Below are 23493 nucleotides of genomic sequence, written 5' to 3'. Positions count from 1 at the left end.
ACAAGATATGGCTGCCAACCGATGTCAGTGGCGTTCTTGTTGTCAGTTTCTTTCCAGATCGCCTGAGTGAGTGTCTGGAGGTATAGGCACCTCGGAATGATAGTGATAAGCTATCACTAAGTTCCTTCCCCGTCCACCTTTACTCTTTTCTTTACAATAAGGCTTTCAAATAAATCATGGTTGTACGGCAGTGAAGCATCGGTGTTGAACACTGATGTCATGCTGTCGATGATGATGGTGATGTTCAGTGGTACGCTATCCATCACCTTCGATAAGAAAGGTTGTCTGTGAGTGATGGTTTCCCTTTATCCGCTTTGCTAACTGTTCCCATGGTAAATGTATTTTGTGATTAACCCACCCACCCGATTGATTCTCATTTACATATACGTACCGCTGTTCCGATTTCAGAGCGCGTGCTCAACCCAGGCCTCTGTACACGAAAGTGAGTCGCGGTTTATGTGTCTTCTCGTTACCATTTAGTCACCGACGGTTCCTTCCTGGATTTCATCTTTCAGCATTTTATGTTCACCCATCCATTATTCTCGCTGTTGTTCACAGTGCTTGCGACACCACTTGATTCACATTCTATATTTCGTTAGAATTTGATCCAGTGTTACGGGTTACTATATACTGGCTGCTGGTATAAGATTCAGGGTCGTACTTGGGTTGCTGGATATCTCGTTGTGATTTTATCCGGCATCGGATAGGGTTTGAAAAACATGGGGAAGAGCAGGTGATGGTGAGGGAACGAAAACTGAGGTGCCGAGAGTTGTTTGCCTGTGCTTGTCGTTCAATTCTACATCAAATCACGCGCCTGTGCAATTGGTGAGGATAGAACGAGTAAAATAATGTCAAGTCTCTCGATTAGTTATTTCTGTTTTTTCTGTACGGAGGTTTATTCCATAAATATTCACGTATTCAGATACTCATTCCGGCAATGTGGGACGAAACTGATACTATGGACGGGGTTGAAGAAGAGTCGCAAGGCCATCTATCCCTGCGCTACGGGAAAGTCATATTACGTTCGCCTTGAACATACCATCGAATACGGTACTATCACCGTTGAAGCCGTTCATAGACGTGATGCGGCAGTGTCTCACTGACAGATCTTAAAAACAACTACTTAAAGCCACAGGTCATGGCTCACGTGGGGGAAAAACCGCACGACAGGCTCATCTCTCAGCTTTGCTAACTCGTACGCCTACCAGCTGCACTGAATGCATTTCATTTAGATGGCGCTAACAGCAGCTGTTCAGCTGTAGCAGCCTTTCGATGCTTAGCTGCCATGCCACCCAAAGGAGGCATGAGGGCTGCCAGGTTGCTCAAGCCTAGACAGGGGAAGTCGAGAGGCAGAGGTCGGGTTCGAACCATGGACCTTCCGGTCAGTAAATTCGCGCTCTAACCACTTAGGCCATCCGAAGAAAGAAACGAAACAGTCAATTTTCAAACATGATAGACCGTCCCTGAAGACAATTGAATTATGCCTGACGTCAGGCCAGGTGCGTTATGATACCGAAGGTAGATGGACACTCGCGAACGTTAACGCATGGCAGTTTTATCTCGAGTTTTTTGTGTACTGACTACAACACCGCCAAGTTAAGCCATTCCTGTACTTTGTAGAATGAGAAAAGGCGATTTCAGCAATGCAGTGCTCCTCTCTTTTATTCCTCGGTCGCGCCTCGGCGTAGGCGCTTTTGAGAGGGAGATGCATCCTATGACCACTGCATACTCTTTTCTCTGTTGCCGAATGATCGATTACTGTTATCGCTGACTTAAACGTGTCGAAGCTGTTATCCGTACACTACCCAATAGGTGTTCTCTGTTTTCCATTGAGTCGAGCAGAACTCAGGTTTTGACTTTTGATTGATTAGTTGTTGATCGATTGGTTAACTCAATCAGACATGTGCCAATAAACTGTCCAAGCCTAAGTGAACAAAGTGGCCGTAATTGTGTGTTGCCTCATTGCCTTGTGCCTCTTCCGTCCACATGTGATGCATACCGACATAGACAGGTCTTACGCTGCTCATTGGTCGATCTGATTTTCGCATTTCTTTCCTGGATCGGTCTACTATTGTCCATCATTTTCTAACACAAGGACACTTTACTTCCTCACTGCCCTGTCTTGACCATCCGACTACAGAGACAGCCGGCTTCAACCACTTTCGCTCTCGTGTTTAGTAGGCAGACTTGGTAAGACTGAGGTCGTGTATTTGCTGATGACGCTGATAGCTTATTGCCAACAAGTGCGAAACCCGCCATAGGAAACCACTTACGTGCAAACTATAGACCATCGTTCGCCAATGACGAGCCCCTGGTGTACAGTAAGAGTAGGTGACGTAGTTGATCGTATCAGAAGTCGATTGCTTCTGTTGGTGTTTTAAAATAGGGATTTAACAAACTTCCCTTCCCACCTGCTTCGGTGCTTCACCCAACAGTCAATTTTCAAACATGATAGACCGTCCCTGAAGACAATTGAATTATGCCTGACGTCAGGCCAGGTGCGTTATGATACCGAAGGTAGATGGACACTCGCGAACGTTAACGCATGGCAGTTTTATCTCGAGTTTTTTGTGTACTGACTACAACACCGCCAAGTTAAGCCATTCCTGTACTTTGTAGAATGAGAAAAGGCGATTTCAGCAATGCAGTGCTCCTCTCTTTTATTCCTCGGTCGCGCCTCGGCGTAGGCGCTTTTGAGAGGGAGATGCATCCTATGACCACTGCATACTCTTTTCTCTGTTGCCGAATGATCGATTACTGTTATCGCTGACTTAAACGTGTCGAAGCTGTTATCCGTACACTACCCAATAGGTGTTCTCTGTTTTCCATTGAGTCGAGCAGAACTCAGGTTTTGACTTTTGATTGATTAGTTGTTGATCGATTGGTTAACTCAATCAGACATGTGCCAATAAACTGTCCAAGCCTAAGTGAACAAAGTGGCCGTAATTGTGTGTTGCCTCATTGCCTTGTGCCTCTTCCGTCCACATGTGATGCATACCGACATAGACAGGTCTTACGCTGCTCATTGGTCGATCTGATTTTCGCATTTCTTTCCTGGATCGGTCTACTATTGTCCATCATTTTCTAACACAAGGACACTTTACTTCCTCACTGCCCTGTCTTGACCATCCGACTACAGAGACAGCCGGCTTCAACCACTTTCGCTCTCGTGTTTAGTAGGCAGACTTGGTAAGACTGAGGTCGTGTATTTGCTGATGACGCTGATAGCTTATTGCCAACAAGTGCGAAACCCGCCATAGGAAACCACTTACGTGCAAACTATAGACCATCGTTCGCCAATGACGAGCCCCTGGTGTACAGTAAGAGTAGGTGACGTAGTTGATCGTATCAGAAGTCGATTGCTTCTGTTGGTGTTTTAAAATAGGGATTTAACAAACTTCCCTTCCCACCTGCTTCGGTGCTTCACCCTGGTTGGTCTGGTTGCTGAATGGATTCCGCAACAGATCTCTCGAACTGATGATCAGGGCTTATTAATTTCCTAGGCCACGGTGACACGCCTAACATTGTACAAAATGTCGCTGGTTATCGCATGCCTTTCTTGATTACCACAAAAAAAAGCAATTATTTATTCATAGGTGACTTCTAGTTTTTTGTGGGAAACTATCTACTGCCTCCAAATGTGTTTGATTGGGAAAACACCTGTGTGAATTCCGGCCTATCCACGACTGTTTTGTTTAGGCAAATGTGTCTCTGTAGACGTTTTGGGTTCCCCTCATTCTGACTCCGCATACTTCCATTTCCATAATTTCTTTTTTTGATATCTCCGCATGTCAATCACGTTTTTCTTATTCGGAAGCAAAACCTTTTCATCTCAACTCTAATCCATCGATCGATTTGCTTCTTCTGATTGTGAATAACTTGGAACTCTGTTATGGCTGAGTATGCTGGCCTCCCTCCGATCGGTTAATGCTGTTGCCTTCTCAGTCAATTTGATGGCCGGATTTTCTCTCTACGTATGTGTGCCTGTGTGAATTGGTTTCATGTTCACCACACCAAGTTTACTGACAATAAACGGAGTGTTTACAACTGTGTACGTGTTCGCTAGACTCTGCACACTTTACCCGTGCGTTTCGGGTGTTGGCTGTCGGTCCGGATGACGCGACTGACCACACGCTCTCGAACGTCGCACTACTCTGTGCTTGCACATCCAATCGATTTCGTCCGTCACAGGCCGGGTAGTGCGTGGTGTTGCCTCCATAGTGGTCTTAGTCCTTTAGGTCCTTGTTTTTCCGCATTTCGCCTCACTGGCGATATCTGCCTAAATTAATGCAATCGATCTTTGTTCCTCGTGAATGGTGTCTACTGCTCGTGCATTGTTCGGAATGATGACCCACGGTTCTCTTCAGGGTATCTAGGATGTCTGGCGATGACAGTATTTTGTTTGTTTCCTAATTTTACTCTATTCGATAACGGTGTGTGTGTGTGAAGTCGTCCCCTTTTTGTTATTCAAACGATCAGCCCCTTCTGGTCGGGCGTGACTATTACGTTGTATCTCAGAATACCCGCGTTCCCACATGGAAATATGATGATTCTACCCACTTGAGAGACACTGTTCAAACGCACTGAACACAAAGTATTCGAGTGGCTTTGTTGCGGCGTGGATTCTACTCATTTTACCTAGTAGCATCCACTATGCAAATGTGCGCTCCTTTGTTCATCTGTCAATAGGTGCTCCGATTTGAAGGTGTTTCCCGATTTGAAACTCAGAATATTAGGATGGAGGAGACCAAAATGAAAAAGTTCATTGTTCAATCTGTTATCATCAGGACCCGATTGAAACATCTTGGTCGGCCTGCACAACTAGTCATGTAGACTGTAGTCTTGGTTGCTGTTGGACTTCGTTCGTTCATCTCTAGCACCCTTTCGGTGCCTAACTGGCATGCCTCCAGTAGAGGCACGAAGGCTGGGATGCTCCCAGGTTGCCAAGTCGCGAGGCAGAGGTCCGGTTCGAACCACGGGTCTTCCAGTCAGCAAATTCGCGCTCTAACCACTGAGACATCTCGTTTCCCTTCCTCTTGTGAAAAAACTGGAATTCATAGGCTACCGAACCATTTGCAACGGTGGTATGGAACACCGCAGGTGAATATTCCATGGTTCAATGAGTTGATACGTCTGCCCCAGAATTTCACCGTAACGTCGCTTTAGAGAGAACTCAATACTTGTTCCAGTAATCACAGTTGTGCATATCACCAGTGCGGTATTTAAGACTTGAAGACAACGGTTTGGTGCTTTGCAATGCACATCCAACAGCGATTGTGCGTAAGTCTGAATTGGCCATACGAATCGATTAGGTCCATCGATCCGCTGGGCCACACTCACTTCACTTTGGATTGACGGCCGAGTGATCGACGCCGGTTTTTCCCCTTGCGTGTAAACTTTGGCCGTTCCGCTGAGCTCGGTTCTAACATCCGGGACATCAATTTGTTGACATCAATTGAAATTTACGCCCTGAGTGAAATCCAGCTGAAAAGTCCCTGGATAAGTTGTTCACTCAAACAATACTGTAAACCCTTCCCAGTTATGCTCCTTCCATCTATGTATAGGACGTCCAGATAAAGCGTGCCTACTTAAGAACGATCTCAATTCGAATATCATTCATAATTTGAATCCAGGATTAATCGCGTTTAGGACGAATTGGCGCAAATCTTACCTGGAACGCCCTTTGAGTGGAAACACCTGAATTTTCACAAAACTGCAACTAATTTCCCCACTTTAATAGGAAGTCCCGTCTGTTAATGATAACTACGTACCTACTTGGAAGGAAAACATCCCACGGGAACAGCGAGGATGTTTTGATATCTGGTGCGCTGCTGTGTAACCCCGAATTATTGTCTTTTCTCTTTCTTCCGAAATACCGAAAATGGCGATGCACTTGTCCAACTTTTATTCTGTCTCTGGTGGTCTGTTTTCGTGTCCTGACAAACCATTATTGGCACCGAATAGCCGAACCACGCTGGAATACGTTTAGCATAGTTTTTCCCAACATTTCATTTCGGAGAGGGTGAAAAATCAGCGTTTTTTTCGTTGCCCAAGTTGTCATTCTCCTGCGCAAGGTCCGTATAGATCGTTACCCTGTTTCGATCCATCCGTCTATCCAGTATGTTCACGTTCCTTACTTTTTGTGTGTTGTGTTACTGTCGTTACGTTCGCGGCGACCCCCAGGCCTTACTGGACTGCAACCACAATGCTTCCCTCAGTCCACCACCAGCATGCTACACCACCCTCGCGATCACCCACTTTTGTCACTCGGCTTGCCACGGTGGGAGTGAATGACGTACAGACACACGCAAGCGAATGTCCGCCTTTGCGATCAGCATTCCTTGTGTGTGCGCGCGCGCCCCGTTTCAACTTTGATTTGTTTTGACTATTTATTACAACTGGAACTTTCCTGATGTGTGGACTAGCAATATGCATTCCCCCCAATTCTGAATACACCAGAGCGTCGGACTATCCTATGATGAGAGGAGTGTCGATCAGCATCCTTGTGTGTGCGCGCGCGCCCCGTTTCAACTTTGATTTGTTTTGACTATTTATTACAACTGGAACTTTCCTGATGTGTGGACTAGCAATATGCATTTCCCCCAATTCTGAATACACCAGAGCGTCGGACTATCCTATGATGAGAGGAGTGTGTCCAGCGCGGGGGTGTCCGAATACGGACAGTCACGGTTTTTGTCGCCAGTGTGCATACCCTAGTGTACTGAGTTTGCTGGCCCACTGTTTTGTGGATGTTTTCTATCTTGTGCGCGCACCTTAATTGGCTGCTGAAGTTGATTAAAAGGATCACAAATCGCACGGGACCTTCAAACTGAGGAGATTTCGACCTAACATAGCGCTCAATTTTGACAATGCTTTGGTGCATATTTGTCATACGATCCCACACATGTACGAGGGTTTGAGCGGTTGCCAGGCGTCCCAGACCTAAAGAGGAGCAATCACACAACTGGATTCGGGCCTCCCTGTCAGAATCCTTCTGCCTATCAACTCCCCACAGATTAACTCGGTATGAAACAGGTTTTCCTCGTAGATGAATGACATCCTCTGTCTGTTTGCCATTAATGCAATCTCATTCCTTGAAATACACTCATTTGCAAACAAATTTGGTTTTGTAGGAGACTCACCCGGAACTCAGCTGATTCCCTCGTTTATCTCGATATCTCGAATATCGTACCAACTGAAACACGAGGTGGCCTGGTGTAGCACATTCAGTTGCTTAGGAACAAGATTCAGCTGGGTTCCAGGTGAGTCTCGCAGAAAACTGGATTTGCTTGCAAATGAGCATATTTCGCTAAATGCGCGCAGTTTGGTTTCACGTAGATTGGGAACTACGCCTACCTGATGAGCCCCAAAAAGAGCGAAACCGATCGTGGGCTGTCGAAAAATTTTCAGCAACCTCATGAGCAGTGCATTACGTCGATCTGAATCAGTTTATTAGCGATAACTTTGTCACAAAAATGTCACTGACTGCGCGATTGGTCCATTTCTGCTAATTTCATTAACCATTGGTGAGTTGAGTCCCGGAGTTGGCAGTTGTCGACTCGACTCAATTTACTGGTTATAGTTTCATACTTCGTTGCCGGATCATGCACCTCTCGGTCGCTTTAATCCAGCACAGGGCTGAGCGAAAAGAGCTCTGCAAGTTAGACGATATTCTGTCATCTGGGGTACATGTTCTAACCAGCGTAATCTATGAAGCGTGAGTAGTTCATCTATCACGGGGGAGTTGCTTCTTCCTGTGACCATGTGATGTACATCAGCGTGTCCCTACCAGTCCTGGCCAACCCTTCAAAGACACCGATGGTCATCAGTGTACTTTTCAAAGTGCTTGTTTACATTTATTACGGGTAGCGAGGCACGGTAGCACTACCAGGGTAACCTAGCTTGTGGGTGACCTACCGACTGGTGATCTCGTTTGCTGCTTGAGCTTTTGATCCAATGATTCATTTCCGACTTTCCTTTTTCTCGAGCCTTTTGACAACGTTTCAGACTTCGCAACTGCGGTGGCATCCTGCGACTAACCATTTGCTTATCCGTAAGATGCAATGCTGTTAAAAATCAACCCTTAACTGGTTTACTTCCCACAAAGCCTTTATTATCTCATGTTATTTTCTGACCTGTCCTCAATTCGTACGATGGCAAAAGAAAACTGTGTGCGGCCGTCGCAGCATTTTAGGTCTGACGCTTAATGGAAAGAAAAAAACCGTGCAAAACAAGTTGTTTCTCACCTTAGGGCGGATGCGTAAACGGATTTTTCTCATTCCAGGACAAGTGTCAGACGAGGACCGCTAGCACCCGATCCTCACCGAGCTGTAGCATTCGGCTATCTTATAAGTAGTCCGCTGGTTTCGAATGAGTGCAACGTAGCAACCAAAAATGACAGTCTGCGCATGTGTTCCTCGGTGCGCGCAGTGTTATCGTGCTTACTGATTGTTGGACGTGTCAGGAACTGCTCTGACGTCTAACTTTCATTTTAGACATGTCAAGTCTTGTATACTGTCAGCAAAACCGGAATTTGAATATTTTACGTTAGAACTGTTGATTTGACTATTAGCAAGTTGTTCATGGTCTTCTCAACTTTGCCATGGAAGTTACTCAAGCTGAATTGATCAGCTGATCTGGTTTCACTTGCTTTCCGAGTAGATTCGGTAACATGAGCCGATCGCTTGACATATGCGTCCTGCCTTCAGCTGCTTGATTTGCAGTCTGTATTCTGGGGCCTGCGTGGATCAGTGTGGGTTCATTCTCAGATGCTCTTGTGGACCTCAGAATGGGTGACCTTGGATCAACTCAGTGTTCCGCCACGGACTCTAACAGCTTTCTCACATTCCTCTGCGTGACCCTTGAAAACTCCCCCTAAATTGTTCACAAATGCGAGCGAAATATTGCTTCATTAATTGATCATTTGTTCGGGAGAAGGTGGACCAACTCGACTGTCCGTTTTACTGTGTAGAATTTTGGTGCTCTGGTCGGACCGAAGGTCTGTAAAGCGAAAATAAAAGAATGAAACAAGCAGGTGGAATAAAGCTGTAAGATTCTGTGATCAGTGCCTCATGACATCACCTAAGTTGTGTAGTTAACGGTCGCGTGACAGGACAATGAGCGTTCCAGTGTGTGCGTGAAAGCACTTTTTAACTACATATACCTGCGTCGCGCGGATGAAATCGTCTCCGCCTTGGGGAATCGGCTTTATTCCAGAGGGACCGTAGTGTAGGATTGGAGGGTGCGCTACATACTAACTGTATGCTTACGTTATCGCCTAATAAGTCGTGATCAAAATTCCCGCATCATACCACTGTCTATAGACATTTGTGGTATACCGATTGCATTTTGACCAGTGCATACGGGTGACGCTTGGCATGGCATTGATTGCATCAATCATGTGGATTATAGTCCACCGGGTTTTGGAAACTCGCCTAACCGAGTTTATATTCCATTGGCCAGGAGTATCCACGTTTTGGTAGAACCATCGCAGCGGACTCGGCCGTATAACCAACACGGTGTTGGCAAGACAACATCACTATCGCATGTGCACCTTCGTTGGGCAAGCCCTGATCAGTTTATATCCAGTTTTCCAATCGTGAATACTCCATGCCAGTCTGATCAAACGCCAATAATGCGCAGTTAGGAAGGAGGGCGATTGGGCTTCATAAGGCAAAGGATAGAGTGGATACGGCAGTGTCAGGGCCTCATTGTGTGGTGCCTAGCCTGTGTTGGAATTGGTCTGGTATAGTCCAACCTCCTGAACGGCATGATCCATTGCTTAGCCTCTCATAAAAGCCAGCCATCGATCGACTGGCATTCGAGAAACTTGACCAGCAGCTCTTTCCATCATATCACCTCAAAACCATTTATCACACTCCAGCATTGATGACCCGCCGTTCTGATGGTACACATGCGCTACTTTGAAGGCAAGCAGTCTACCCTCAGCGAATAGTCGCCACGTTTGACGACCACAAAGCAGTACCGGACACATTGCATTGATGAAGACCATACCCTAATGTCATGCCATCAACGTTTCCTTAGCTTAAAAGAGATGGATCAGGGTGACTGTCCATCTAGATGAATTTTTCAATGCCTCATAAGCCGTGGCCAAGTTCGATGCCATATCTAACTAGACGTGTTGTAGCAGTTGTCGAAAAGTAAAGACAACCGATTCATCGAACTGAATGGACCCTTGCTTGTTTTTTTTAACAACGAGATTGCATCCCACGAGTGCTGCTTAGACGTTTTGGTCACAAAACTGTTGTCGCCCTGATTCGCAGAGGTCTTCTTTGCGTATGTAGACCTGCCACTCCTCAGGTATTTCCTTCAGTTAATCAGCCGTATCAGGCGGTGAACAAGCCATTCTCCTCCATCTCTAAACAAGACAAGAGAATGCCAGTCTCTTTTGTTTTGTTTCGGTGTGTATTGGACGGTAATAATGTCGCCGTGAGTGATTCCTTATGTCGCCAATTTTATATGGCGTTGCTGCACTGTCCCAAACATTTTAAACTAATTTGCCCCGTCCTGTCAAACGCAACAGGTCTGGGTTTTATTATCCGTTGTTTTAGCCGCCACGTGGGGAGTTCTCTTCGGCGTTGAGGTCATTTCGCAGAAGTGATCAGGAACGACCTCCTTACTAGAGTCATGATATATAAAGCTCACTCGAAACCATTTTAGTTGCATGTTTGGAGCATATAGCCGGGGGATTCTCTTCCAAGTTGGTAGGTGCCAAGATATCTCCCTTACTTTCCATTCGTACGCGGCATCCACAGAAGTGTACGTAAGGGCTTCTGACCACATGCGATTTGCAAAAAACTAGAGTGTCCCACTGCCGTTCTATACAGTAAGCACTATTCACACTACCTCAACTGGTATTCATCACCTGCGGAATCGTGCATTCGTGTGAGACGTGCGGGTCCCTCCCCGGCGATCTATTTTATCCGAAGCTCTGGTAGAAATATTCTTGAACAGATGCCGTTGTCTTTTTGGGAAATCTCGGTCAAAGTAACAGAGCGAAATTGGACACCGAGCTGTCACTGTCCGGAGAGCCAGATCATATATTCCTGAATGATCCCACAAAATTTTGCCCGCGAATGATTCTTAATTTGATTGGTTCCGGCTTTGGGGAAGACCATGCCGGAATAGCTCCGGGAGCACCAAGTCCCCTTAATAACTATTCCAGTGAATGCAATTCTAAGCGGATCACAATCAACCCCTTACGTTGGTCTCAATTGTTCGGGGTGGACACAGCTGTGAAAGGACGTTTAGAAACAGATACATGCTTGGAAGAAACTCCGTGTGAAAAATTGCCAATTTCAGTGGGGAACATCTTTTTGTAACTTCTGAAGAGCTTGTCGTCGTAACGTGTTCCCTTCTTATGCGTACATTTCGGTATCCACTAGTTCTACCGTCTCGGTGTGTGCATGACTGCAATATTTTCCCTCTCACACATGTTGTGGTTCTCAATTTTTGGACTCTTTCTGACGTTCTGCATTCTGCACGTTCACCCTTCCGCTTTCACTTTCATCTTGATAGCTACAAGCGCAACAAGCTTCAGTTGAATCGTCTTCTCTCTCTCCCTCTCATTTTCTTCAAATGTGTCGTGTCGGGGAATTTTTCCTTCCATCCATCGTTTCGCTCCCCTTTGTTAATAAATAAATAAATCGTCCGGCTGTAGCACCCGTTCGGTGCCTAGCTTCCATGCCGACGGAAGGAGGCACGAGAGATGGGATACCCCGCAGGAGCAGTCGATATGCTGATGTTGGGTTCGAACCACTGACCTTCCAGTCCGTAAGTTGGCGCCAAAACCAATTAGCTGTGTCGAGGTACCCCCTTGTAGAAGCTTGTTAGTAAGCAATACAATATTGGCCCTTTTATCGTTATCAGAACATGATTGGCTAGAGTACGGACGGCGTGTGTGCCGTGCACGGGTATTCGTTTACGGAACGGCTTGTCCAATAGCGCGATATCTATACCCTCTGCATATAAGTAATTATAAGATCATCCTCTGGCGGTTGGGGAATGAAATCAGAAGGCACGTGGTTTGCGGATACCTCTCCAACCCATATCGTATCAAGACGCACTGCATCGGTTTTGTTTAGGGTCTGAGTAGTCCGCAAGGCAAATAAAAACACGACACATGTTACAGTGGATTCTCCACTAGCAGCAGAATAAATACTACGGACCGTAAAGAGCCAGTCATGGCCCAAGTGGTCACTACGCCATTCCCCTAGAATGGAGCTTATCATGGCATGGCTGGGAATCCATTGAGCTCTGCTGAGGAATACCCGTGTGATTGGAGCACATTGTGTCATACAGATTTGGTTAATGAATAGAGGGGTTCTGATCATCAATCTTCCGGTCCTGTAGGTTGCTTGGTGGCTGTTGGCCTTACTTCGACTATCGGTACCCGTCCTTTGGGTTTTTGAATTCAAGACATTGTTTGAAGCCCCTTATTGTTGTAGATTCGGGCGCCGCAGCTGTGCGCTATCCCACGTGCAACGATCGTATTGATTGTCGTGTGCTGCCGTTAGCTAAGTCATCTTACTTTACTTCCATCCGAACCACTGAAGCATTATTAGTCGGCTTCAGAAACGTCTCGGGTAGACCCTGTGAAACCTGCGCTGACGTGCAAATAAAGACAGACTACTGATGTCGCCTCCAACTTTTGTCTTCGGTGTGTTCCTTTGTCCCTCCATTCCCCATCCTATTGACGAATCTCTTTATTGAGCGATAGGTAGGCAATTACAAGTTCGTTCACCCCGCATCGCCGTTAGCCGCTACGTCTGTGCATCTTTCGTTCGGTAAAACCGCAGGTTTCCAAAAAGCAATCTTCAGATAGTGACTTCCGCACCCTGAAACACTGTGGAAATGCAGACTGTCCCAGCTGTAGTTGTTGCTCGAATAACTCCACCATTGGTCTCTTCTTGCTTCCAGTTGCGTGACTGGCTACCTATGACTCGAGACGATCGAACTGGTCCTTCGACGGGCGATTTTGCGCGGTTCGTTAATAACGTCTGCGCAACCTTGCACACGCGCTGAAGATCACCATTGTGGATCTAATCTGCTTGCGCCCCAGTAGTCAATAGCACTGTTAATATCAAAGTCAACTTCTACGACTCAGCGCTTTATTCCCTGGGTCAAAGGCCGTGTTATCATTGTGGTCTACAGGATCTGAGCATGTCCGTAGGTAGACTCAGTGCTGTCAACTTGTCGCGGCTGCCAGACTCCAGTGCTAAAATGATCCTGCGGGCTACACTGACTTAGGCTTAGTCATTCCTAGTTCTAGTATTCCCGTTGGACCGTCGGTTCGTCGGATAACAGTGAATGTATCTTGTGTGAAGGCGCCCTGGAGATGAAGTCGTGCTATTAGTTGCTACAACGGAGTGAAAATAATAGAATGTTTCCCCTAGGCGACCAGTATTTCCATATTTATGGAAGCGGCGGTGCCCTCTTCTACCGGGAAAGACGGGTTAGAAAAGGTCGACTCTAGAACACCATGTACACCGGTTGACCTTGACCACTGGGAGCACATCCGATTTGGTCGAGGAACGAATACAGCCTGTCATGGATCCAATTCGGTTTCGGAGGCATTTGCTGTACGCAGCAGCACCGGGAATCAGGCATCTGTCCTTGATCAGCTCCGCGCAACTTGGCTTATTAGACTATCGATTCATCGGCTCCGGGCAGAGTCTTCCAATCTTCGTCCTATGGGTTGAACTTTTGAGTCAGGGGCCCATGGTTGAGTGGATCATCCAACCCTATTCTTTGCGGACCTTTGTTCACTGTTTCTTCGCCACAACCCCTTTAACTGGACCTTTCATTTAGCTATCAGCAGCCTAACGTTTGTCCCATAGCCTCACCTCTGCCAATTGAAACACATCGAACTAACCCATGATAAGTTCCCATAGCCTTTGAAACCATCTATCCGGAGTCGCCTGCCCAACTCAATTAACACTGAATGTTGTCAGAATCACGAACATTCCAGAAAACATACACCAGCTAAAGATGGGGACACACATTCCTCAAACGCCTGATGTCAAAAAGTCTAGGATTGAAAGACGGCTTTGACGGATATCGAGGCAGGGAAAATCCTCGTAACGGGAAACAGCCGCATCCTGTTTTAGCTTCTCCTGTCGTCTGCTACAATGGGGACAGATCTCGGCAGATGGAACACCAATCCAGTCACACTAACGTAGTCGGCGACTGATTGGTTCTTGGGTAACATGTGGTCAGGCGAAGCATCAGTGTTGAACACTAATGTACTGTCGATGATGATGATGGTTCGAAGATGAGTACTGCATTGAACACTATGTACTGTCGATGATGATGATGGTTCGAAGATGAGTACTGCATATACGTCCGATCAGCACGCTTGTGCGGTCGGCGCCTTCCGTTGTCCATGTGTCTGGTACCGAGTTCAAGACGATCCATCAGTGGAACCTTTGTGACCCTAAGCCAGTCTACTTGCACGTTCATTTCACCAGGGTCCACAAGAAAGTGTGAACTTTCAGTCCGTCCCAGGAAACTTAGTTGTAGAAACGGTCTTTGGCATTTTGGACATAACTAGCCACGATAAGCAAGGGTGTCGCAGCGAAGTATAGCCCTGTGTAGGTCGTACAGATTCACAGTCCGTCTCCCCGTGAAACGGTCCGGTCTATTTTTGGTGAGCAAGTAAACGGAAGACTCGAGGTGAGAATCCCAGAGTTAGGAATGAAGTATTCAACGTGACACCTAAGGAACCTGATGGTCACCGACCCCGTTAGGGTGTGGAGCTGTAAGATAGCGAGATCCGCTACTACCATGGCTCTAGGAATCGATAAATATGGGTTTCAAACTCGACACCAGAGGCGGTCATATTGCACATCCCCACTCGTCTCCTTCCACAATGCGACCTTGGATGGGTGAATATGCTCTGATCATGTGATTTGATCCGGCGCTGAAACATTCCCTGCTTGCTGGTCAAGTCAAGTCAGTGACCTTTATACTCAAGCTGTTTATCTGCCTGACTATTTGACATAATTTGAACCCGGGTCGTTTAGACTGTTTTCGGCGTACTCCCTTTCGGTCAGCATGTGAATTAGGTCCGTGAAACGCAGTTAAGCGGGTACATCATGTGCCAACCTCGCTACGTCACTCCCTAAATGCATTTTTCACATTCAGCGTGATCCTGTTGCGTAACACACTTTGCATTTCGAGGAGGGTACCCGATATCCTGTAGGGTTTCGCGTATTTGGAAGGTTACATTAGTCCCGATGGTCCTAGTCTGCAGTCTGAATCCCCAAACTATCAAGGGGGGTGTGTGATCTGTACCACTTTTGACGTTCCAAGAACGTACCATCGGCTGTGTGCATCAGGTCGTGGTGCGACACTCAGCCTTTACAGGCAGAAGATGTGGGGTATTCTCAGGTCTCTGACCACCGGTTGTGGCTAGCAAATAAGCAACAAGTTGACAAGAAAACGATTTAAGGCACTAGGTCATTCACATGTGGGGCGCGTACAATATGACGTTTTGTATTGGCCTTGTTATGGCGAGTTGTCCTCTCTCGAATCACTTTATCTTACACCGAGAGCTGGGCAAATTATTGTGTGTCATCAGGGAAATGAAACCATACTACGATAATTTCGATTGCTGTCTGTGCTATTTACCTCACAAGATGATGGTAATGTAATTCTCCGTGGGAATACTGAAAAATATGGTCACCAACCGATGTCAGTGTGATTCTTGCTGTCCGTTTCTATCCAGATTGTCTGAGTAGTGGATGTTTATAGCTGCGTTCCTGTCGGTGAAAATGATTGAAATATTTAACGGGTGTACTGTAATGCGTGGTTGTTGCTCGTATTAAACCTGTTTGAGCTTAGCTCGATGTATTGATCGTCAAACGCTTCTAGGAAACACTTGAGCACTCTTGAAGGAGTCTGTGGACAGGAAATCTTTCATAGAGGACTGCTCAGCTGGTCACAGTTGTCGTCAACCATACGTCTAGGAGAACATTGTTTATCGACAGTTCGGGCAAATCATAAAATCCGTACCCCAAATTATAGAACCGTTGGCTGTCAGGACGGTTTTGCGTATAACTTTCTTGGAAACAGGAAACGATGTTTTATGGCATCTACTGGCGAGGAGACTAAGATGGAGAAGAACGCTTTTGGTCGGTCTCTTGAAATGGAATGTCGAAAGGAGTTAGTTATACGATTCTCCCACGCCCTTTAGAACACTCACCCTTTGAGTAGGGTAGCTTTTGATCCGTCTTTTCAACTGGTCTTTCCACAGCCAGAAGAGCTCTTATCTCCCATGAGACCGCTTGGTGAAACATACTAGTGTTTTTTTTTCGATGCACTGTCTCTTCTAAGGGGTTCTATTCATTTGAAGGAGGTTTTGGGGTTCCAAGCACATAGGGTCTCTCCGGAAGAGTGATCTTGACAGGAGTCAGTGGTGTTTGCGTGTCTTTAACTTTACTGGTCAACTACTCAATTGATATAAGAATGTTTGATAGCCAAGTTGTTGGAGTTTGAATCCCAGTCTTTGTTGTGAGGGCCATCTAGTTGGGTTATTGAAAATAATGTTTGTAACTCATGTGGCGTAGACGGTTGTTGGTTTGTTTCCTGAGTTGGGCGATTTTGTCGTAAACGGTTCATATGTGACTCTTCAGGGTGCTGCGTGGAACGGAGCAATGAGCCCACGGTTGTGCCAGTCACTTGTCGATTGGTGATGAGATGTTTCCGGCAACCAAATTGTCCAACTTCGCGAACAAATAAACAACTATTTAGTATTGTCTGTATGGGTACTCTGTGGTTCGAGACCCTCGAAGGTATTCATTTCATGTCGAAACTCATGGGGCCCGAGTGATGTGGTCTCTCTTGGGAGAAGATCCCTCTTGGGGAACGACTGGTTTCCTTTAACTCCATTCGCTATGATCTCACACCGCTTTCATGCTCGGGCGGTCCAGTGGGCGATCGGTTGACAGGCATCAGAGAGTTTGATTCTGTTCACGCCATTCCTCTTCGATTTTTTGTGTCGAAAATCAAGCTAACCTTACTTCGATCTCCACGGGATTCGAAATGTAACCCTCAGGAATGTTCTGCGAAATGCTGGCGATCAGTCGGCTGAGTGTGATTCAAGTCTGCATGCATAGAAGCCTGATTTCACGGAAGTTGTCCATTTTTCGCCCTATTTCCGTTTAAACAGAGGAATTGTCGTTACACCCGTGGAGTCTTGCGAACTTCTTGAGTCTTCCAAATGGTGCATAGCATCTGAAGTTCGTTCTTGATGCCGCTCCTCCGAGAGCAAGCTTCGATCCCGCTTCTCTCATTTGGCAGCTGATTTGTGACCCTCAGCAGTTGGTCGGTTGTAGATAACCTTGTTCAGTAGATCTTCACTGTATTTTGGGAGCAGAATTACCACCCGCGGCCGGCTGAGTTAACAGTTGGTTCTCAAGATACACGTGAACTCTGACCGATCCACTGTAATGTATTATGCTGTATGTAGTGATTCGTGGAAGTGCCTACTTTGCAAACAAAACCCACTTTTTGGTTATCCTGTTGCGAAAAAGTTTGCACAACCAGCTTATGTTATGCATGTGAGACATCAGTTTTCAAAGACTGAAAGGCGCCTGAGACCCTTTGTCCGCAGTGGTCAAGCCTCACCGCCATACAACAAATCACCTTAAAGCCGAACGATTTGCGGTTTCGGTGCGGATTTTCATTTTTCGGGAGTCGTGCGCTCATATAGTCTGTCACGCTACTGGCTGGACGAATACAGTTATCAATGTCGGTAAAGTGCTCTACGACGGCTCGCACTGCCGCCCATCAAACCCATAGGAGACTAGTGTGGTTTCCAACACCGAAGCCCTGAGTTTGGCTATCGGTCTCCTCTCTGGGTAGTCACAAGAGTGTGAAGCACAATGGGCAGACTACGAAGAAAACGTATCAACCGTGTTTCAACATCGCCATATGTTACTTTTCTCCCCGGACCCTATGCCCTTTGTGATGCACGTGTACAACGAAAATACCTCTCCCTTATTCACAATCGGCTTGTCTAGAGCAGTGTCATCTGGAAGTTCTAAGACCTGTCAGTACCAAATTGTTACAACTACTCCGGTCGACTTTTCTAAAAACGCTTGCGTTTCCCCATCCATTACGAAATTTAGCGTGATATCATCTGCATATTCATAATCTACAATGGTTTCACCCCAAAATGGATCACAACAGTTAACGGGTCGTGAAAAAAGCCTAGAAACTGCCAGTGACGTCGGCAGACATGATATACTCATGAAGCTATTGGCAGTCAACAAACGACTGTCCTAATTCCCCGGTGATCAGAAACCAACAACAACTCACTGCGTCTGCGGTACCGCGACCACCGCATCCAACTAGTGGCTGTTCCACCCTTGTCTTCGTTGTTATCGGTGGACAAGTGCTCTAAAAGTGGTCTGCCCTTGGTGCACGTTTTGCGTCTGATCAACGGAGCGCAGTCGAAACCCCTGTGTCACAAGAATAACTCCTTAAATATGGTATCAAAACGACTCAGTTTCCCTGAGACATGCACATTTTGTGGACAAAGGTCGTTATTCTGAAGTTCGCCTATAGTATTTTGCCCTCACTTTGCAATGCAGCGAATGGAACGTCTTACAACAATATGTGGTTTTTCTGACTGACGAAACATCAGTATTGTCTAGCGAAATACACTCATTTGCAACTTGGTTTCAAGTAGAACATAAGGTTAACGAAAACCCTGGGACCGCGCCCACCCGACGAGTCCCAAGAAGGGCGAAACCAGTCGTGGGCTGTCGAAAAGTTTTCAGCAACCTTATGAGTAGTGTGTTATGCTTAAACAACATTATTTCTTTATTCCTACCCTTTTAATGTGGGCGTTGAATTTAGAACGTAGTTTACTTTCACCTAGATTCGTGTTCAGGTTTCTGACAAAACGACTTTACGATGGGTTACTCACCGTACGTACCGTTCCATGGAGATGCGGTATAGCAATAAAACCACATGGTTGGAAAAACATCTGGATCGTCATAGGAACTGCTCTTGGCAGATTCAGAGCTAGATTCCGTTGGCGTGCAAGCCGATACAGTGAGCAGAGGTCAGTGGACCTGACGTTCTCGAAATTCTTTCACAGAGACGTTTCCAAACGAACCGTAAAAAGATGATTATCAACGAGTACCCGATCAGGTAGGGTCGCCTTCAATCGGTCTCTAATGGTAATAGAAGGGAAATATGAATGGTTTGTATAGGTTAATGTACTACTAACAAATGTCCGGAAATAGAAAATTGCTTTTGAGGAAACAAAACAAATTTGCTGTCCGAAAAGTCACCTAATAGACTAACAAGTGTGTGTGTATCCGTCCACTGACTTAGTGAAATGGTGTAGTGCTGGCGCCGCAGATAGAGTGATCCCACGTAGAGAATGATTCCACTGTCCTGTTCTTATTCGAATTTTGAAGGCCTCGGGACTACCTCAAACGAGCTGCTTCCACGATGGTTGTGCTTCACGGAGTACCGGCCGCTGGTTTAGCTTGGATCTACCTCAAGTAATTAAGGGTTATGGCGTCACTAACGCCGCACGACTAGGTACTGCGTGTGTAGAACGATAGCAGCATGTTTGTTTTCGCTTTACAGCGGTCACTGGTTCTGTGAATCTTATTCAACGCAAACGAGTGCGCTTTAACTTGTTCGTTCAACCCATGTCAAACGACCACTATGCCCCAAAGGAACCAAAAATTCTTTAGCTCAGGAAAGTGAGGTTGATTGCCGCGAAAAACAAGCGAATACGGCTTTTATAGCCTACAACTTTATTGTCAGAGGAACAAAGGTATGCAATGAACAAGAAAAATGTACGTCAACAGTTCAGCTCGGGGTATCTGTCGCCAGAAAGACCGTAAACTAGAAATGGCATTAGAAGTAACCTTCGACCCACTCCGATAATATTCATTCACCCAACGGACTTATCGCCTCTTACCGCCCCTCACTCGCCTTTTGATGCAAGGAGCTTCAGCAGAATATTTCAGCTTTTTGTGATTGCCATAGTCTTTCAGCCCAAGCGTGCCATGTCTGATTGTGTTATTCATACATGTTAGAGTCGCTTTAATGCTAAAAGCTTGTGCTTCTCGAGGGGGGCGCTTCGGGCAGCCACCAGCGTACACACTCTTCTAGGAGGTCACTGCTTGAACACGGCGACGCGTCTTGATTCCTTTCTCCGTTGCGTTTTCTGTTGCCTGGCCAACAGGTAGAATGTGATTCATTTGCGAATGTCTTTGAGGGTGATGTCGACGGCGGTTTATCATTAAGACCAAGTATGTAGTGTAGCTGATCGATTCCACGCGGCATAGTACACGCATTCGGGGAACATAACGTTCAGTGATTACTTTAGTCATCGACTGATAGTGAACAGGACACGGTAGCGCACCGTTAACCGTATTCTCACGTAAAAGCTGAGTGTAGACATCAGGGAACATGCCCCGGACTTGGTGGCTGTATGTTGAAACCAGTAGGTAGTTGCTTGTGACAGTCAACCAATTAGTACTGGGTACTAAGTTCAACACACTGGTGGACTTGGACAATCGTTCAATGGCTCAGCCATTGGCATACATGTACTAGGTCACTGGAAAACATCGTTTGGCAGTCCTTGCAATGAAATTCGAGGTAGTTCCACGTCGGAATTTGGTTCATATTTTGAATACTTCTCGAATGGTCTGAGCCAGACTCAGTCCTTTGAGACGATTCTAACAGGAAATGGTAGCTGTAAAGATAGGGGATCTCTATGCCAATTGGACTGGAAAACGGGTATTTCCTTGACCCTCAAGACTGTGCATCACTTTTCTAAGTTTCTATTTCTGCATTCCGTATTTGTACTATTCAATTTCATTCAAGAACAAGGGAATTGTGATTCTCTATCTCACAGCTTCACAAATTAATTCTTACGCTTTCTCCAATCCTCTTCCTATCGCTCCTCTCTCTCTGTTTTTGTGGTCTCCGGTACGTTTTTCACCCTGTTATTGCCGTTGTTTTTCGTGGGGATGCATGCTTTCGTTCATTGATTTATCCCACCCGTTTGCACGACCATCTGACTACCGATTGCACAATATTTACGACACATCACACCCTAATTTGGAACTCAGGTAGACATTATCACAAAGGAGGTGGAGGAAGCAGAACCAGAGGAACAGGTTCTTCGAATTACGCAATGCTGATTTGACACTGTCACCGTGTTTATTCCTTTCGTTCCTTTCGTGCACAAGATGGCTGATATTCGTACCTGTGTGATTTCGTGTGGCTGTACAGCGTAACCTAGACTAGCTTTTGTTTTGTAGCCCGCGCGCCCCCTAAAATAGGCTTCCGTATTTTTATACTCTCTAGTTGTCTTAATACTCTTCTAGGAATATTTCCTTTTTGAGCTGGCGCATTCGCGCGTAATTCTGTTTCTTTTTTTAAAACTTTTGTTCGCTTTTCGGCGTTCCGATGAGGCGGTCGCATCAATCAATTGGCGTTCGATTATCCCTTTGCTGGAGCAGTACACACACACACACACCTTGTTCCCCACCTGCTCAGCTGCTGTTCACACATCTGACAATCTGTCTCCCCACGATTATCAGTGGCAGTATGTCTCTGCTCCAACTCATGTACACGGTGAGCAAAATGCTGGTTAGAGAGACGAAATGTTTGTTGGACCAGCGAGTATCATCTATACTGAGCGGTTCTGGCGATCAATATGATCAAGCTAACACACGAGAACGAACCGTGTTTGCCTGTCTATCGTTTCCCTCCCCCCAACAACGTGCTTGCTTGATATGTCTGGCGCTTTACGCTCATCGTTTTTCGTCTTGTCCATTTAAAGTCGAATGCACGCGTGGGTGTCTCTGTGAGCATGCGCGAGCGCACGTTTCCCAAACAGCATGGTCGGTTGCAACAAAATTCGTAGGTCTGTTGTTTACTACTACTTGGATGTACTAGTAGTGGTTAGAGAATGGCCTTTTTGTGTTTTTATGTCATCTGCAGCGCAACACCGTTTTTGTTTTCGCAGATGGTGCGTACCGTGCTTGTTTTTTTATGACATTTTATTTCCTCTCACTAAAACGAGACATGTTGGGCTTAAATAATTCTATACGACTTGTCTAAACGCTACGCTCTATTCATGAAGCTGCTATTCGAAAGCTGACTGTCACAAACGAGAGATTTAGTTAAGTTCTCTGTCAAAACCAAATTCGTTTGCCTTTCACTGAGCCACACGGTAACGCANGAACCGCTCCGAAATATGCCCCCCCCCCTAAAAATTTCTTCCTGTTCATGACTCCAACTGATCTTTCTTTTCATGTCTGGAGAATAGACTGGGGGTTTTCGTCGCCCAGATTTTCCCGCGAACCGGTCACGACCAGTGAGTGCCATCAGGGAAACAGTGTGGTCTCTAACGGTCTGTGTGGGCACAAATTAACAGAATCCGACGGGCGGACTGAATGACATGCAGCCGTCGTTATAGTGATTCCGCACGATGAATCTGTGTAATCAGTGTGCTCCTTTTGAACTGAAACTTGCGCACGAAAGTAGGTGAGCGAATATACTCATTTGCAAACTAATTTGGTTTTTCGAGAGACACACCTGGAACCCAGCTGAATCTCTCGTTTTTTGATGTTTCAGCTGGGTTCCAGGTGAGTCTGTCGAAAAACCAAATTAGTTTGCAAATGAGTGTATATTCGCTAATTTCGTGCAATTTGGTTTCAAGTAGAACATAAGGTTGACGGAAACTCGGAGACTGCGCCTACCTGATGAACCTCAAGAGGGGCGGAAGCAGTCGTGGGCTGTCGAGGAGTTTTCAGCAACCTTATGAGTAGTGCATTACAAAAAGTAGGTCAACATATGCACCTCACTTATGAAACCCCAGCTAAGTATGGTAGCGTATCATTTGGAGATACAGTGATCAGAGCCAGACCACTTCCCTCAGCAATAGTTGCTCGAGATGGCTCAAACTTACTGACCGGAAAGTAGGTTTCTCGAACCTAACCTCGACTTCTCGGCTACTCGTGTCTAGACTTGGTGAACTTGGGAGTATCACAGCCGGCATGTTTCTTCCGCGGATGCTGGGCGCCGAATGTGTAACACAGTTTACTAAGCACTAAGTTTACTAAGCCTTAAAGCATGTAACTTTTTTTCGAGGAAGCGATCGGGCGGTTCTTTTTTTAAATCTATTTCCGACTAAAGCTCTCTGTAGTTTTCGTTCAGATCAGGCTAGGACATCACGGAGGGTTTATAACTGTTACCACTAGGGCCCGTATTATGCCTTTTTGGAGTTTACTGATGCTGTTTTTTTGAGATGACGAGTTTCCCACCAATCAAAAATCCTTAACTAACAGGAACTCTCCCGCGATAGATGAATTACTCACAATTCATAGGTTACGCTGGTTAGGACATGTACCCCGCTTGTCGGAAGACCGCCTGCCTCACAGAGCTCTTTATGCTCAGCCCTGTGCTGAGCTGAAGCGACCGAGAGGT

General features: G+C 46.1%; 2 protein-coding genes across 2 annotated transcripts in view; one reads left to right on the top strand and one right to left on the bottom strand.

The window, feature by feature from the left end:
- T265_11642 (hypothetical protein) overlaps positions 1-23493 on the top strand; it is a gene marked incomplete at both ends in the record, with an annotated part of 48618 nt that overhangs the window by 19904 nt on the left and 5221 nt on the right. Inside the window, 2 exons of the mRNA XM_009178350.1 lie at positions 409-442; positions 21474-21629. Of these exons, the coding sequence (XP_009176614.1) occupies positions 409-442; positions 21474-21629 (190 nt within the window). The remainder of the gene's footprint in view (positions 1-408; positions 443-21473; positions 21630-23493) is intronic.
- Positions 8912-10756, bottom strand: T265_11643 (hypothetical protein; the record flags this gene model as incomplete). Its single annotated transcript, XM_009178351.1, has 2 exons — positions 8912-9000; positions 10666-10756. 2 exons carry the CDS (start codon positions 10754-10756, stop codon positions 8912-8914), a joined length of 180 nt encoding a protein of 59 aa, XP_009176615.1.

The sequence above is a fragment of the Opisthorchis viverrini genome (genome assembly GCF_000715545.1).
Source record: "Opisthorchis viverrini unplaced genomic scaffold opera_v5_544, whole genome shotgun sequence".
Taxonomy (NCBI): domain Eukaryota; kingdom Metazoa; phylum Platyhelminthes; class Trematoda; order Opisthorchiida; family Opisthorchiidae; genus Opisthorchis; species Opisthorchis viverrini.
This window is presented reverse-complemented; position numbering and strand designations above follow the sequence as displayed.